Here is a 16,719-nt window from a genome sequence, read left to right on the forward strand (position 1 = left end):
AATAAACAACCTTGAAACAGCACAGACCAATTATGGCTTCTGCTTTGGCAGCAGGGCTGACAGAGACTTTCTGCAATCTCAGAATCATCAATACCCACAGATTCTGACACCTGGGTGCTGTCCCGAGAGGTGCCAGCCCACCCAGGGGTGCTGGGGTGAGGGGGCCACAGCTGTGTATTGCACCCCAAATTCACCACCCTCCATCACACGTGTGCCCTCGAGGCTCTCAGGAGAGACAGACATCAGGCAGTACACTATAAATATAAGTTTTATTGATGTGTGAAACCCAACAAGTACAGCTGGAAACACCGACACGAACCGCAACATCTCCTCCTGCCCGACGCCTCCCGGGACCCTCTGGTGAGCAGCAAGCTGGCACCTGGCACCCCGTCCCTGCGGGGCACTTACCTGCGTGTGCAGCCCAGCCTGGAGAGCCCAGGGCCTCACCTCCACCCTGCCTGGTTCCTGCCAGGCTGCAGCTGTGGGCAGCAGTGCCCTGGTCCCGCTTCACAGCCCCTCCCTTGAGGTAAGAAAGACCTGGGCAAATGCCACCAGGAGCAGCTGCCACGACAGAGCTGTGCCAGCAGACTCCCTCAGCCTTTCAGCTGTCACCTGGGCCTTATTTTGGCAAGCTGTCCCAGGGAGAAAGCAGCCCACAGCTGTGCTCTTGTGGAAATGGGAGTTTCAACTCTCTACGAGGTGCCCCCCTCTGCCCAGCCTCGTGTGCTGACCTGGCACAGGGTGCAGCCTGGCAGGGACACACACTGAGCCCCTGGCAGAGGGACAGGACAAACGCTGTCCACACACACACAGTGAGAAGGAAACACTGTTTTATTGCCTGATTTGGGAGAGGGGTGAAACCCTGGGAGAAGCCCCATCCCCTCCCTGCTCTAGCCCAGTCTCCCCTCCAGCAAACCCCAGCCAGGTGATGAAGCATTTGCTCTTCTTGTGCGTGTGACAAAAGTGGCCTGGACATGCATGGAGGTGAGTGGCCATGCCCCTGCCTGCCTGCCTGCCACCACAGCACCCGTGAGAGGCACAACCTGACACAGCCAAAGGGGCTGAAGCAGCTTTTGGTGGCTCAGCTGATGTTCCCAGGGAGCCAGAGCCACACTTGGAACCCCACCCTCATCCACTCAAAGTGCATCACTCAAAGGCAGGGGCAGGAGAGGAGGTGTGGGGGAAGAAGCCTGCTCTCCTCCATCACACTCCTCCTGATTATCCAGCCGGGCTCTCTCGTGGCATTCCTGCAGCCAGGAGCACCCACAGCTCTGCTTCCCTGCTCTGCTAAAGTGCATCCTCGCTGCTTCCTTAAGGGCCCCCTGGAGCAGGATGGCTGCACCCCCTCCCTCTGCCGTGCCTGGGCAGAGAAAACCCCTCCTGCCCTGCTCCTACTCCTGCTCCTGCTCCTGCTCCTGCTCCTGCAGCAGTGACCCCGGGGTGCTCAGCCCAGCCTGGGGGCTCAGTGCAAACTTGCATTTCCCCGCACCTCCCACCACCTCTGGGACTGTCCTTGAAGCGAGGGCAAGGACACTTTGGCTCAGCCCCTCAGGGCCTTTGCCCTGTGCCACTTCCCTCACTCATCAGCCCCTTCACACCAACACATTCACTCGTGTCCTGCTGCCCTGGGGACGAGCAGCCTGCCCCACCACCCCTACTGCCCAGAGCCCTTGCCCAGCTCGGGGACAGCCATCCTGCAGCTCTGGGCTTTGTCCTGGCCCTCTGCCCTGCAGTGGGCACACACCTGGGCAGCTGGGACACTGCAGGGACAGGAGGCACAGGCTGTGCTGAGCCCTCCTGGGCATCCCGGGGGTGCTGCCAGCTGCCCCATCCCAGCAGTGGGAGCCACCTGCCCTGGCAGTGCTGCTCCGAGCTGGGGGAGCCTGTTCCACGAGGTTTCTCTGCAAGCAGCAGAGCCTGGTCAACAAAGCCTTCCCTGTGCGTGGGGGACACGGCCAGTGGCAGTCACTGGTGCCTCTGGAAGCCCCTTTGCTCCACACACTAGTCCATCTTGTCCTGGTCCTCCTGGGAGCGGTGGTGGCCCTGACAGGGCTGTCCAGGCGCTGGGGACAGCAGCACCCCCAGGACCCACCACGAGAGCCCCAAATGCCAGGGGGGATGCAGGAGCTGTGCAAAGCTGCCCCACTGACCCCTCCTGCAGCTCGGGATCCATCCAGGGAAAAGCCTCAGCCCAGCACAGACCAGTCCCAGCCCCAGAGCAGGGCAGAAGCAGGGCAGCAGTGCCACCAGCTCCAGGGACAAGGAGATGGAGAAGGGTGACAGCCCCACATGCCCCAGCCCCCTGCCCATCCGTGCACCCCGTGACAGAGCAGGCACAAGGACTGTCCCCCACTCCTCCGTGCCCCTGTGGCTGTGGTTGGCAGCACTGCAGCCCTGCAGCTGGCACAGCTCCGCTGCAGAGCACGGCACTGAAGGGAGATCCAGGGGCAGAGGGGAATTTTGTGAGGGACAGTGAAAAGTCAGACAATAACCCCTGGAAAACCCTGATGCTCAGTGTGGAAAGGGCAGCAGGGCGTGTCCTGCTTCCAGACCCTCGGTGCAGGAGAGCCCCAAACATTCCTCGATGCCCTCCAGGCAGGGGAACCTCGGCTTTGCTGAGTGCCCAGCATCAGTGCCAGGCCAGTCAGACTCTGCCACGCAGCCCAACCCAAGCCAGCTGAACCAAAGATCAGTCTCCAGGATTCTGCTGGAACCTGGCATCAGGATCCCCAGGCTGACCTGAACCAGGGCCAGCCTGGCAGGGTGGGGCAGGGCTGCCCGCCCCACGTCCACGCTTGCCAAAACCCTGTTGTTTGCCACGTCTGTGGGTGACATGTGCAGCTTGGTGCCCGCAGTGCCAGCGCACCCACGGAGCCTGTGCTCTGCAGGGAAGCTGGGTGCTGTGTTCCAGCACAGCAGCAGATGCCCCACCAGCTCTGGGCTCAGCTCAGTTCCTCTGGAGAGCCACAAGGTGCTGAGTTGCCTTCCCTCTGCAAGGTGTGGGACTTTGGAGCAGCCCCCACGTGCCAAAAGGGACCTTCTGGTGCCAGTCACTAAGTGCAAAGGCCTTCCCAGTGTCCAGGTCACCCGCTGCAAACAAACCAGTCTGGGATCTCACCTGGTTTCCAGTTCAGGCACTGCTGGGACCCCCTCCGGGTGTCCTTGGTGTCCCTTCCTGGCACAGTCAGTGCTGAGCGAGGCTCGTCCGCCCTGTCCTGCTGAGACAGCCCCAGAGGAGCTGGGGAAGAGAGGTTGCAGGGAAGGGCTCAGGGCCAGCTCTCCTCCTGCAGCAGAGCCTCCAGTGATGACACAGCTGAGCCCAGCCCTGTTTTTCAGCCTCCTGGCACGGGCAGGGTGTGGGAACCCAAATCCTCCTTGCTCCATGAGAGGGACCGGTCGCTTCTCTCCGTGTTGGTAGATTTGGCTCAGACCCTCTTGTCTCAGACCCCAGAGACAACAGGGACTGAAGTGAGACTCCCTAAGGTCTGAGAACACTGTTCTGCTCCCACAGACCCCATCTCTGAGGATGATGTCCAAGAAGGAGTCTGAGACAGAGCCCCACATCCTCCTCTACCCCTCCATGAAAACTGGGATGCAGTGGGGTTTGTGTGGGGGGGAAAAATAAAGAAAAAAGGGGAAAAAAAAGAAGGAGGATTTGTGCAGAAAGGAAAGGGGGATGAAGCAATCTCTGTGGCTACGGCGGCAGGAAACTCTAAAGCCTTGTGCAACATCACCTATGGCATCTTTGGGCTCTTCTCAGCACTGACTCACACGCTGCTGGCCAGGACGAGGAACGGGGCCGTGACTGCCCTTCCAACTCTGCAGCTCTCTCCTCCCAGCCCAGAGAGGCTCCTCTGAGCCGTGCTGGGCACAAACCACCCGGGCTGGACTGTCCCTGGTGTCCCCAGGGCAGCGCCAGGCAGGGACAACAAGAGGGGACCAAACTCCGTGGGGCTCGTCAGTCCTGGGCAGGGAGAGCGGCACGTGCCAGGGCTGTACAAAACGTTTTTGCAATGAAGAGTGTGTGGAAAGGTTAAAACAGTTCCGAGATGTCTCAAAACCCTTCTCGACTGAGCCAGGCCTGGCTGGCACCTCCCAGCGCCTCCGCCAGGGTCCGGGACCTGCAGGAGCACCGTGTCCATCTGCAGAACATCTCTCACCGCAGGCCAGGCCCGGGAGCGGCACCGGGGCCCCGCGGCCCCTTTATCTCTCCGATTTGACCTTGTACCTGAGGACCAGGTAAGCCAGGAGCCGCAGGATGACAAAGAAGATGCCCAGGATGAGGAAGTCCAGGTAGAGCTTGGCCTCCTCCACGTCCAGCTCCTGCAGGATCTTGATGGGCTTTTGGAAAGGGCAGAATTCCTCGAGGCACTCCAGGTCCTCGCGCTCCATGGCGTAGATGGTGAGGATGACCCCCTCGAAGCCATACCTAGGGCAGAGCACACCCCAGTGTCACCAGGGTCCAGGACAGCCCAGGACAAGAAGATGTGGCCAGAGTTGGGGGCCCACCTGACGTAGGAGACGTAGGAGCTCCACTGCAGGTAGGTGGGGATGGTCTTGAAGCTGACGAAGAAGCCCGAGAAGAGCAGCACGGGGATGGCAGTGACGGGTCCCACAAAGGTGGCCACCTGGGGGGCAGAGGCCACTGGGGGTCACGGCCCTGCCCACCCCACATCGGCACGGGGCCCCCTCGCAACTCTCCAGTGGCAGTTTCATTTTATTAAAATTAAATAGTAAAATAAAATAAAATAAAATAAAAAATATAAATAAATTTTTTTAATTAAAATTTTTAAATAAAATAGTAACTATTTTATTAAAATAGTTACTTAATTTATTTAAATAGTAAAAAATTTTATTCCTATTTTTATTTATTTTTTCTTTTATTTTTTATATTTATATTTATATAAATTATATATATATATTTATATAAATTACATTTATATATATATATTTATATAATTTATTTTTTATATATATATATATATATATATATGACAGAGGAAAGAAAGAGAAAATTTCTATTTCTGCTCCTTCTGCTCCTATATATATTTATATATATATAAAATATATATATTTTATATATATATTTATATATATATATAAAATATATATTTTTTATATTTATTTTATTTAGTATTTATAGTTACTTAATTAATTTAAATAGTAAAAAAAATACTTTAAAAAGTCTTCATTTTAAATTTCACATCTATTTTTTTCTTTCTTTTTCCTTTTATAACAACATAATAACAATAACTTAATAAAGTTTTTTTTTCCTTATTATTAAACTCAAACCCGCTTGACTCTATTCTCAATTCCACGTCATGGCATTCAATTAAAAAATCACATTTTCATAAAAGCACCAACATTATAGCAGTGTCAAAGCCCCGCCAGACCTGCAGGGAGGTGGAGGCAGCTCCGATGAGAAGCCCGAGGGACTGGGCCACCAGGGCGGTGGCGGTGGCCAGGGCGGAGAAGAGCAGGAAGCGCGTGGCCTCGGGGGGCTGGCCCGTCATCCAGTACACGATGCTGCAGTAGGCGATGGGGCAGATCACCTGCAGGGGACACAGACACCAACAGCGCCCGCTGGGCCCGTGCCAACGCAGGGAACCCGCTGGGGGCAATGAGGGCTCTGACTCCAGCTCAGAGGCTGAGTGGTTCTTTATTATAACTGCACTACGATACATCAATATGCTATTTAAAGGAGATATTAAAACTACAAACCTACTTTTTCTAACTCCCATATCTGCCTCACTCCCAACTCGCGACCCTCTCTGAGAGTCCAGCCCCAGGTGGGTTGGGTTGGGTTGGATTGGATTGGATTGGGTTGGATTGGATTGGATTGGGTTGGGTTGGGTTGGGTTGGGTTGGGTTGGGTTGGGTTGGGTTCAGTTGGATTGGATTGGATTGGATTGGATTGGATTGGATTGGATTGGATTGGATTGGATTGGATTGGGTTGGGTTGGGTTGGATTGGATTGGATTGGATTGGATTGGATTGGGTTGGGTTGGGTTGGGTTGGATTGGATTGGATTGGATTGGATTGGATTGGATTGGATTGGATTGGATTGGATTGGTTGGATTGGATTGGATTGGATTGGGTTGGGTTGGGTTGGGTTGGGTTGGGTTGGATTGGGTTGGGTTGGATTGGCCACCAGGCTCAAACAATCCTCACCAGAATCCAACCAAGCATCACCCCAGGGAAAAAATTCTCCACACACATTCCACATGGGAAAAACAAGCAGCAGAAATAGAAATTTTCTCTTTCTTTCCTCTGTGCTACTCTATGAAAAAATCCCAAGAGAGAGAAGAATGTGCCTGGCACAGGGCCCCACGGCCATCCCCACCCCACTGAGCTCCCTGGGAGATGGGGGACCCATCCCTGGGGCACTGGGGCTGTGCCAAGGTGCCACATCAGCACCAGGGTGGTGACCAAATCCATGGGAAGCTCACCTGGAAGGGCACATCTGCCATGGTCTTGGCCAGGTAATAGGCTTTGAGGCTGTACCAGTAGTTCAAGTGCTCCCTCAGGAATACGGTCATCTCCTGGGGGACTGCAGGGAAACAAGGAGTGAGCAGCAGCAATTCCTGCCCTGGGGTGCTCCAGCTCCTCTCCCTGGTGCGGGCAGGTGGGATGCACCAGGTAACCCCCCGCCTGCATCATGAGAGGGTGCCCAAACCTCCACTGAGGAAAAAAAATAAAAAATCAGTGACTGATATGGGAAATTTCCACGTGGAAAAGTCAGCTTGGGGCTTTTTGCAGGTTTACACACATTTTCTCCGATTAAAAAAAAATAAAATATTAAAATTCCAGCATTCTGCTTTGAGCCAACAAGGGTCAAATAGCCAAATTATAGCCAAATGAAGGGCAAACTGCAATACAGGCAAACAGAAAATTTTCCCGTGTTCTTCAAATTTTTTTTCTCTTCTCTCTTATTTTCCCCATTTTGCCCGATCCCTCTGGCACACCCACACTGCCCCACAGCTGGAGCACCCCAAGAGCTGGGAGCAGCGAGGGGATTTGGGGGCAGGGAGCTCCTTACAGGTGAGGATGGTGGGCATGAGGGCGGCGAACATGAGGAAGAGCATGGAGAAGAAGAGGAAGCCGGTGTTGTTGAAGACCTTGCCCGCGTCGTTGCCGATGTGCAGGTAGAGCAGCCCGATGAGCACCCCGATGCAGATGTGGGACATGAACCGCAGGTGGGTCAGCACCTGCAGGCACGGGGGGTCAGCATGGCAGGGCTGCACCCCAAAAACATCCCAAGGGAGCAGCCAACAGCCCCTGGAGCTCCTTGCTGCTGCCAGCCCCTCAAAGCCCAACCCCGAGCCCTGGCCCGGCCTCACCGTGTCCCTTAGGATGCAGATGAAGGTTCTCTTGAAGAGGATGCAGAACTGAGTGGAGGTGCTGGTGGCAAATGTGTGGCTCTCGATGTGATCCACGTCCTGCAAGAGCGAGGGGACGCGGGTCAGGCTCACACTGCGGGGTCCCCGCTGGCACAGGGGGCTCCTCTCAGCCCCACTCACCGTCCCACACGTTGGGCACGACGAATCTGCCTTGTCAGGGCTGCTCTTCTTCTCAGCCATGGTGCACATCCCGTTCTGGACAGCGCGGAACAGGACGGGGTTGAGGTCCCCGTACTCCCCCGAGGCCACCTCGATGACTGTGGGGGAGGACAGGAGCCCTGAGAGGTGCTGAGACAGCCAGCACCGACCAGGAAGGGTACTGGCATCTCCCTTGGGCAGCCCCCAGGGCTTGGGCACTGGGTTTGGGGCTCGCCACCCTCTGCTGGGGTGGGAACACTCACTGAAGTCAGCGGGGTTGTGGTACGTGGGGCAGTGGAGGCCAAGGCCCTTCAGGTAGGGGATGAGGTTGGTGACGACGCCCTTGAAGATGCACTGGCCCTGGCTCAGGATGTAGAGCTGCACGAGAAAACCAGAATGTGGCAGGTGCAGGGCAGCCAGGGCATCGTCACCCGCTCCTGCCCACCTCCCTGCCCCAGGGTGACACAGCCACCCCTGCCAGACCCCAGGTCAAACGCCTGCAGCCCACCCCTCCCGTGGCCAGAGAGAGCCTGTCCCAGCCCAAACCTTGTCGAACATCTCGAAGAGCTTGGCGCTGGGCTGGTGGATGGTGCAGATGATGGTGCGCCCACCCTGAGCCAGGGAGCGCATCAGGGACACCACCTGGAAGCAGGAGGCGCTGTCCAGGCCGCTGTGGCCACGCAGGATGGGGTGCAGGAGACAGAGACAGCAGAGAGAGAGGGGGAGAGTTGAGAGGGGGAGAAGAACATCCTAAAGATGCCCCCACCTGCCTCCCCTTGTGGGCACCCACCCCTCAGATTGATGCAGAAGGGCATCAGCCCCAGGGCACAGTCCCATCCCGTGCTCAGGTGGGCACCAGAGGGTGCTGGCCATGCCAGCAGGGGCAGCCCAGCTCACCTGGTGGGCTCATCGAAGAACATGACGGGCGGGTTGTTGACCAGCTCCAGGGCGATGGCCAGGCGCTTGCGCTGGCCCCCCGACAGGGAGCTGGTGCGGGTGTAGGAGCACTCCAGCAGCCCCAGCGCCGTCAGGATCTCATTCACCTGTCACACAGCCGAGAGTCCTCATGGGCTTTCATCCCATCCTTGCCACCTCCCTCTACCCCTGCCACCCCCTGCTCTGCTTGTGCCCATGGTGGGGAGAGCTGAGGGGTCTGGGCCCAGCCTCCTGTGCACTCACCAGTTCCTTCTTCACCTCCTGCTTCTCGCTCAGCTTCAGGTTAGCAGAGACCTGCAGGGAGGGGAGACACGCCCGTCAGGGGCAGGGGACAGAACTGGCTGCGGTGCTTCCACCCTCCCTGCTCGCATGGCAGGATTCTGTTCCCGCATCCTAGAACTCCTGGAAACGCCTGGTTCCGGTGTGGGCTCCGTGCCCACAAGGAGACAGCCCAGAGGATGTCCCCAGAGCTCACCATCATGGCCTCGAGCACGGTGAGGTGTGGCAGCAGCATGTCATCCTGCATGATGTAGCAGGACATCTTGCGGAAGGTGCGCAGGTCCCGCGGCCGCCCGTTCACCAGGATCTGCCCCTTCATGCCAGTCTCCCTGCAGGCAGGAGGGAGCGTGGGGCATCTGGCACAGTTCTGCACCCCCAGCCCCGCTGGCACCCCCAGCCTCACCTGTAGCCAGCCAGGATGTTCATCAGTGTGGATTTCCCAGCTCCCGAGGGGCCCATGATCCCAATCAGCTCCCGCTGGCAGAATTTCCCTGACAGGCATTTGAGGAGGGTCTTGTACCCTGCAGGGAGAGAGCAGCAGGGGTTTGGCTTCCCACCCCAGCACCTGGGGCACCTCAGACCTCCACGTGCCATGCCAGGGGCTGTGTGTGCTCCATCAGCATCCCCAGGGCACTGCCACTGCAGCTGTCACCTCCAGCACGATCCCTGTCCCTTCTCCTTGGCTGATCCCACTGGTTCCCAGTGCTGAGGAAGCTCCTGACCTGGATCACAGCAAGGACCAGGGAAATCCCAGGTCAGGGAGCTGCTAAGGGGGATTACCAGGCTGTGACACTGCTCCTGGCCACGATGTTGATCCCTAAGGCCAGGGGGGAGGGCCAGCGCCGAGCAGGGCACAGGGGGCAGGCAGAATTCCCAATCCGGCTGTTGCCTTCATTGGCATTCACGCTGTGGCACCCGGCAGCAGCCACTGCTAATCAGACCTGGAATTATCTCTGCTTTAAACGCGGCTGATTAGCATTTTCTGGCAGAAGGAACACGATGTGTCGGGAGTAAGGAACAAACACGGCCTCAGGCTCTCAGAAGCTGCCCCTGAAATGGAGCCCTGGCTGGTCAGCGATGGCACAGGGGGGTGAAAACCCCACGGACCCAGCCTGAGCATCCCTCTAATAGAATTGTGCCCCCTCTGTGCCCCACGGGGACAGCCGCTGTGGGGCTGGGGGACCAAACCCAGCCTGGGGGAAGCCCAGGGGACAGAGCACTCAGGGACACAGCCCCACCTGGCTGGGGTATCCCTGTGGCTCATCCATCCCCAGGAGCGGGATTTAGCCCCCCGCTCCTCCTCTGCGCCACTCGGGCTCAGGAACCCGGCAGCAGGAGGGGGTCCCACGGGCAGGGGGGTGACCAGGGGGCTGCTCAGGGTGGCGAGGGGCGAGCAGAGCTGGCAGCACCCCCACCCCAACCCCGGCAGCGCGCAGGGCTGCGCACCGCGCATGCTGCTCACGTCGGCGGCACTGCAGCTTGCGCAGCGGTTACTCGCGTTCATTGACTGCCGGTAACCTCCTGCTCAGCACCGCGGGGCCAGCCGGGGCTGGGGGCTGCGGCCAAAGCCACCGCCACCCGCCTGAACGGGGGGAGAAAAGCATCCCTGACTCCGCCATCCACGGACCCCGCGACCCCTCGGCTCGTCCCCTCCTGGTCCAGCTGCCCCATCCTTTCCCCTCCATCCCTGCAGGGCACGGGCTCGCTGGCAAGCAGCCGCTTCCCTCCCGGGTGCTCCAGCGCAATCCGCCCTGGCGAGCCCTGGATCCTTCTGGGATGCTCCCCCAGCATCCCGGCACAACAGGGAGGCACCGTCCCGGTAAAACAGGGAGGCACCGTCCCGGCAAAACAGGGAGGCACCATCCCGGCAGATGTCAGGGATGCTCCCAGGGTGTTCCAGCTCCTCGATTTCCCGAGCTGCACGGCCTGGGCACAGGGCACAGCCCCATCCGGCATTCCTGGCTGGCAGAGCCCCTCACCCAGCCCTGTGACCTCGGTCCCCGCCTGCCTTCAGCTCCTGCAGATCAGCTCACCCTCCATCTTACCGGGCTGCCTGATTGGCATCCCATTAACTGGAGCGCTAATTAAAGCAGACTACCACCCACCAGCCGCCATCTGCCTCCCCTCTCCCCTCCCTGAGCTCTGGGCCAGAGTCGCACACAGGGAAGGGGGACACGGCCTCGGCTGCACAGGGAGAGGAAATCCCCCACAAATCACACCTTCTCCTTGCCAGGCTCTGAGCTGGGGCACCCCTGGGGTGTCCTGCTGCATCCCACACTGCCGTCATGCCCCAAACAGCGGGGCTGGGGGAACCCATCCCATCCATCATACACCAAACAGCAGGGCTGGGGGAACCCATCCCATCCATTGTACCCCAAACAGCAGGGCTGGGGGAACCCATCCCATCCATCATACCCCAAACAGCAGGGCTGGGGGAACCCATCCCATCCCATCCCATCCCATCCCATCCCATCCCATCCCAGCTGGCCCAGGGTGTCTGTCCTGGCCAGGTTTCCCTGGAATACGCTCTGCCTTCCCCTGGCATCGCAACTGCAGTGGGACACGAGCCCTGCCTCCTCCTCCCACGGGCACCCAGCACAAGCAAGCAGCCACCAAGAGCCCCTGGATGGAGCAGGGTGAGGTCATGGCACGCAGAACGGGCGCTGTGAGAGCCCTGCAGGTCCCCTCCCCTCCCTGCCCTTCCCCACCGCCAGCTCCCACCTCTCTTCCTCCACCAGGATCCCTCCCGCACGGAGTAGGACAGGTCGATGAACTCGATGTTGACAGCCGAGCGCTTGGGGAGGTGGGAAAACCTCTGCGCCTCCGTGATGTGGTTCTCCACCTTCTTCAGGTGGGTGGTGAGCAGCGGGGCGTCCGGAGGGCCGGCGTGGCACACGGTGTCCTCCAGGGCGATGGAGACGCAGGCGGGATCCATGCCCTTCTCCGCCATCCTGCCGCTCTGTGGGAGCACACGGGGATCTCCTGGCAGCGGGTTCCTCTCCCAGGCACTGCAGGGAGCAGCCTGCAGCAAGTCCTGTCCCTCCTTCTCCTGCTGGCTCCAGGCCCCGCTGTCCCCTCCGCCCAGCTGGGGCCAGCACCCACATCTGGCCGGGAGGATGGGCCCAGCCGAGCCTGTGCCGAGGGCGAGGAACAGCAGGATTTTGTTCAGTCAATAATTCCTGCACCTCCTGCAGCCTGGGCCAGCTCTGCTGCCGGAGCTGCTCAGCCCCCCCAGCCCCGGGGGTCCCTGCCCCAGTCCCATTTGGAGGATGGGGGGTGGGAGAGCTGATGTCCTGCCCTATGCCTGGATGTCCCCAAGGATTCACCAGGAACCAGCCCTGCCCTGGCCTTGGGGAACAGAGGTACAAAATCCCAAACAAGCAGACGATTCCAGCTGGTTTCTGGGACAAAGCAGCCGCGCTCCTGGGGCAGGGCACTCCTGGGTACATCAGACCCTCAGACAGTCCCTGGGGTCCCCCTGGGTTAACTGGGGGAGCCTTACCAGAACAGGGATGGCCCTGCGGGTGCCATTCCTTCTCTGCCTGCCCGGCTCATCCTTTCACCTTCCGGGCTCTTCGAGCACAGCCTCAGGGGCCAGGCCAGCCCTGAGCTGTGGCCATGACGCTGCCACACCGTCCCCAGCGCTCCGTGCCCGCAGTGCTGCCCCGCGGGCTGCGGCACGGCCGAGCCCCGCGTGTCCCGCTCCGCTCCGCTCCGGTGCCGGGGGATGCTGAGCGAGCAGGGCGGGGATCGCCGGTTCCCAGCGGCTGCCAGGGGGTCGGGATCACCCCCGGCAGCAGCAAAATGAGCTCGGGCTGTGCCGGAGCTGGGGCTGTGCCCTGCACCCATCTCGCCTCCCAGTCCCGGCTCCCAGCGCCTCGCTAACCTAAATTCACGGGGCTGCGGCTCCTGCGGCTGCAGCGCTCACACACAACCCCTGCGAGGGGCACCGGCAGCTCCGGGAGATCCCCCCCAGCCCACCCCGGCCGCGGGCAGACCCCGCTCAGCGCTGGAAGGGATCCAGCCCAGCCCCGGGGAAGGATGGGGTGGGGGTTCCCCGCCCGGGGGTCCCCTCCGGAGATCCCCCCCAGCCCAGCCCGGCCGCGGGCAGACCCCGCTCAGCGCTAGAAGGGATCCAGCCCAGCCCCGGTGAAGGATGGGGTGGGGGTTCCCCACCCGCGGGACCCCTCCCATCACCCGCGGGGTGCAGGAGAGGGGCTCCGGGGCTGCTTTGGGGGGCAGCGGGCTGGAAGCGCCCTCGGGCTCACCTTGACTCCTCCGGCCGGGCGTTCGCGGGGCGCTAAATCCCGCAAGCGGCTCTCGGCGGCTTAGCCCAGCCCCGGGCCGCGGGGTGGGGACGGGGAGGCTTTGCCCGAGGATGCTCTGCCTTCATCCCTGCTCGCCGCCATCCCCTCCATCCCCAGCCCCCCGCGGCCCCGGGGAGGCTCTCGGCTCTCCCGCAGGCTCACCTGGCAGGGTGCGGGGCGGCGGCTCCGCTCCCGCAGCGCCCCCGCCTCGCCTCCTCCGCAGACAAAGGGGCGATGCCCGGGGGGCCCAGCCGGGCTCGGTTCGGCTCGGTTCGCCTCGGTTCGGCTCGGTTGCGGTGCTCAGCGGTGGGAGCCGGGCTGGGCGCTGCCCCCGCGAGTGCCCGGCCCGGGTCTCCTCCCCATCCCTCGGCGGGGCTGGGTGGGCAGGGCGGGCGGGGGGCTCTCCGGGCCCAGCCCCGCAGTGGCTAGCGGTATTCCCGCAGTGGCCAGCAGCCCCCCCCCGGGCCGGGCTGCTCGGGGGCGCCCCTCTCCGCCAGCCCCGTGGCCGGTGCTGCCGGGGCAGGGAGCAGGATGGGCGGCAGGATGGATGGATGGGCTGCCCGGGCGGGCAGCGCTGCCAGGCAGCGAAAAATCCTCTTAAAGGGACCGGCCCTATTTCCTCTTGCTGCCTGCCAGCAGGCCTGAGCATCCCTGGGCACATGCCCGGGGTTTGGCAGCTCTGCCTCCATACCCTCCTGCACCCCTGTGCCGGATCCCATCCACATCTGGGACACAGCCCCCACAGCTCCCTGCTCACCCCAAACCCCCTGAGCGAGCCCAACACACCCTAAAGCCACCCCTGAGTGATCCCAACACACCCTAAAGCCGCTCCTGCCCCGCTCAGCCCTGTGCAGACACCCCAAAACAGGCTCGGTGGGGTGACAGCTGGCCACAAAGGGCCGTGGCAGGGGTTTGTCCCTTTGGGGTTTTACCCCCAGCACACCCCCCTGGTGCAGCTCATCCTGCAGGACCTGGATCCCCCTGCACCTCCCCGGCAGCACGCCTGGCTCCCTCCTCGCTGTTACTCACACCTCTCACCCACCACAGCACTTAAACACCAGAGACATATGGAAATGAGTGGCAGCAGCAAGAGTATTAATTAAAAACCCATCTGTTGAGCCAAGGAGAGCTTTCCCCACCCCATGCCAGCTTAGGGACAGATCTCAGGGCAGGATCCAGGCAGAGGAGACCAGGGGAGGGCACGAGGAGTTTTCCATGGAGCCAAGCTCCTCAGAGTGGTTTAAGTCATGGAGCAAAGGGCACATGGGACTCTCCCAGTTCTCTCTGCTGCCTCCCAGCCCTGGGTCCCAGCCCAGGCACGGGTGGTGCAGTGCCAAGCAGCCCTTCCTCCCTGCAGGGGCAGAGGGAGGGCCTGGGAACGACCTCAGGGATGCTAAACCCCTTTCTGCTCAGCTGGGCCCAAGCTGGTGGCCACAAAGCAACCAGCAGCTGCTGGGGAGTCATTTCAAGGGGAAGGAAGCAGGGATGGAGCCCGGTGCCACAGGGACATTCACATCCCTCTAATCCCCAGCTGGGACCTTCCTGAAGTGGCCTTGTCCATAGCTGTGTCCCCGTGGTGGTTCACTTGCTCAGGACAGGGGCACAGGGAGCCTGTCCTGGTTCTGTCACCTGTGTGCAGGGCTGCAGGGACAGAGCAGGCAGCAGAACCTCTTTGCATGACAGGAAAACCTGTGGGATTCCCTGCAAATATATTTTTAATGACCCGTGGCTGGTCCTACCTACAGCACCCTCAGCAGTGCCATCAGATGTGCCCCAGCCCACCCTCTCCTTCCCTGGGGGAATGAAACTGCTTCCTAAGGAGCCAGAGTCGTCCTCAAGGAGCACAAAACTGTTCCTGGCTGGGGCCAAATCTCTCCCTTTGTGGGCCCAGGGTGCTGGAGGAGAAGCCCCTGCAGAAAGGGGCTCTCAGGGCAGGAGCACAGACTCCCTGGAAGGAGCAGGACCAGCAGGCAGCGCATGGAGCAGCCTGGAGGGAAGATTTTCCACCTGGGAGATGAGACCTCTGCCCGCTGTGCACTCCCAGGGAGGCTGCAGGGCAGGTGGATTCCTCAGCAGTGGGTGCTGCAGCCCTGGCCAGGCTGCTCTGTCCCTGCCGTGGGGACAGGAGGCAGATGCCACCCTCCAGCTGGCCTCAGCCAGCTCAGAGGGCAGCTCCACCTCCCAGCTCAGGGCCTGGAATTACCTGACAGGGAGAAATCCCAACCTGCAGCACTGAAGGACAGCTATTTCCCACAGGCACAGCTGCTGGCTCCCCCCAAAAAGGGGCTCTGAGCCCCTCTGGGAAGCAGCCAGGGAATGGGTGCTGACAGCACTGTCCCCAACCCAGCTGCAGGAAACACTCCCAGACCCCAGCAGCTCCCAGAGCATCTCCCAGGCCCTGCAAGAGCGAATCCAGAACATCTCCTCCTCTCTCAGATGACAGCCTGGGGACAGCCAGAGTCATGGAAGGAGCAGACACCGGTGAAGGGAGGCAGGACCCAGGGTGGAAGCCTCCCTCAGCACGGAGCCAGCGGCCACAGCCCCAGGCGGCCCAGCTCTACCTGGAGGAACCTGAGGAGAGCAAAGAGCAGATTTGGAGCTGTTTGCAGCTCCCATCTCCCGGTGCCAGCCTTCCCCAGAGCCCAGTGGGCAGTGCCACCACCAGGACTCACCGCAGGGCACATGGCAGTCGCACTCGCAGATGTCACAGCGCCGGAACCAGCGGGGCCAGCCGGACACTTTGGTGACACAGGCCGAGATCTTGATGCAGCCACTGTTGAGGGACGTTCCCAGGGAGGTTCCCAGGAGCTCCTGGCCACCGCAGGACGAGGAGCAGCGGCCGCTGATGTCCCACTCGCTGAGCTGGATGCGGCCGCGCAGGCAGATCCCTGCGGGGGCAGAACCCATCTCGGGGGTGTTATGGGTAATAAACATAATTTGTGCCATTCCTTGTATGGAATATATAATGTTAAATACTTGTTAGATTATACCTCGTTTGTACTAGCCTCCCCCCCCTTCTCCCCACCGAGACCGGGTGTATGTGGGAAACTGATTTACAAGTAAGAAGATACGGCTGGCCAGGAGATGGGCCATGTGTGGTGGGATTTGGGGACACCAGGAGATGGGCCATGTGTGGTGGGATTTGGGGACACCAGGAGATGGGCCATGTGTGGTGGGATTTGGGGACACCAGGAGATGGGCCATGTGTGGTGGGATTTGGGGACACCAGGAGATGGGCCATGTGTGGTGGGATTTGGGGACACCAGGAGATGGGCCATGTGTGGTGGGATTTGGGGACACCAGGAGATGGGCCATGTGTGGTGGGATTTGGGGACACCAGGAGATGGGCCATGTGTGGTGGGATTTGGGGACACCAGGAGATGGGCCATGGCTGGGGAGATACAGAACCCCCAGGTGCTGATCATCCTTGAACGACCCGAGATGGAAATCATGGAAATCCTCAGGGAGATCCATGTGAATGCAGCATTCCCGAATTCCCATAAACTTCATCAAGGGATTCAACAAACTCCGGACACTGAATTGTTCTCCCTCATCACCAAAAAGGAAAATCTTATTAACATATGGACTCTGAATAGAAGAAAAGACTGATTGCTGAAATCTTGGCCTCAGGCAGAATTTTCCCTATAAAAACCGCTTGT

The 16,719-nt window shown here is 60.2% G+C and overlaps 1 protein-coding gene across 2 annotated transcripts; it reads right to left on the reverse strand.

The window, feature by feature from the left end:
• Window positions 1–250: 250 nt before the first annotated feature.
• ABCG4 (ATP binding cassette subfamily G member 4) lies at window positions 251–13,611 on the reverse strand. Of its 2 annotated transcripts, none has more exons than XM_030290768.4 (15): window positions 13,223–13,611; window positions 11,475–11,712; window positions 9,157–9,274; window positions 8,950–9,082; window positions 8,718–8,768; window positions 8,436–8,581; window positions 8,085–8,208; window positions 7,802–7,916; window positions 7,521–7,657; window positions 7,341–7,439; window positions 7,040–7,208; window positions 6,450–6,550; window positions 5,394–5,552; window positions 4,510–4,628; window positions 251–4,429 (listed from the first exon to the last, which is right to left on the reverse strand). In XM_030290768.4, the coding sequence occupies exons 2-15, from the start codon at window positions 11,701–11,703 to the stop codon at window positions 4,204–4,206; spliced, it is 1,926 nt and encodes a 641-aa protein (XP_030146628.1). In that variant the 5' UTR covers window positions 11,704–11,712; window positions 13,223–13,611; the 3' UTR covers window positions 251–4,203. The 2 variants fall into 2 exon arrangements, with proteins under 2 accessions (XP_030146628.1, XP_030146629.1); XM_030290769.4 differs by having other exon boundaries at window positions 13,022–13,230.
• Between the last annotated feature and the right edge of the window lie 3,108 nt (window positions 13,612–16,719).

This window comes from Taeniopygia guttata, chromosome 24 (genome assembly GCF_048771995.1).
Source record: "Taeniopygia guttata chromosome 24, bTaeGut7.mat, whole genome shotgun sequence".
Classification (NCBI taxonomy): domain Eukaryota; kingdom Metazoa; phylum Chordata; class Aves; order Passeriformes; family Estrildidae; genus Taeniopygia; species Taeniopygia guttata.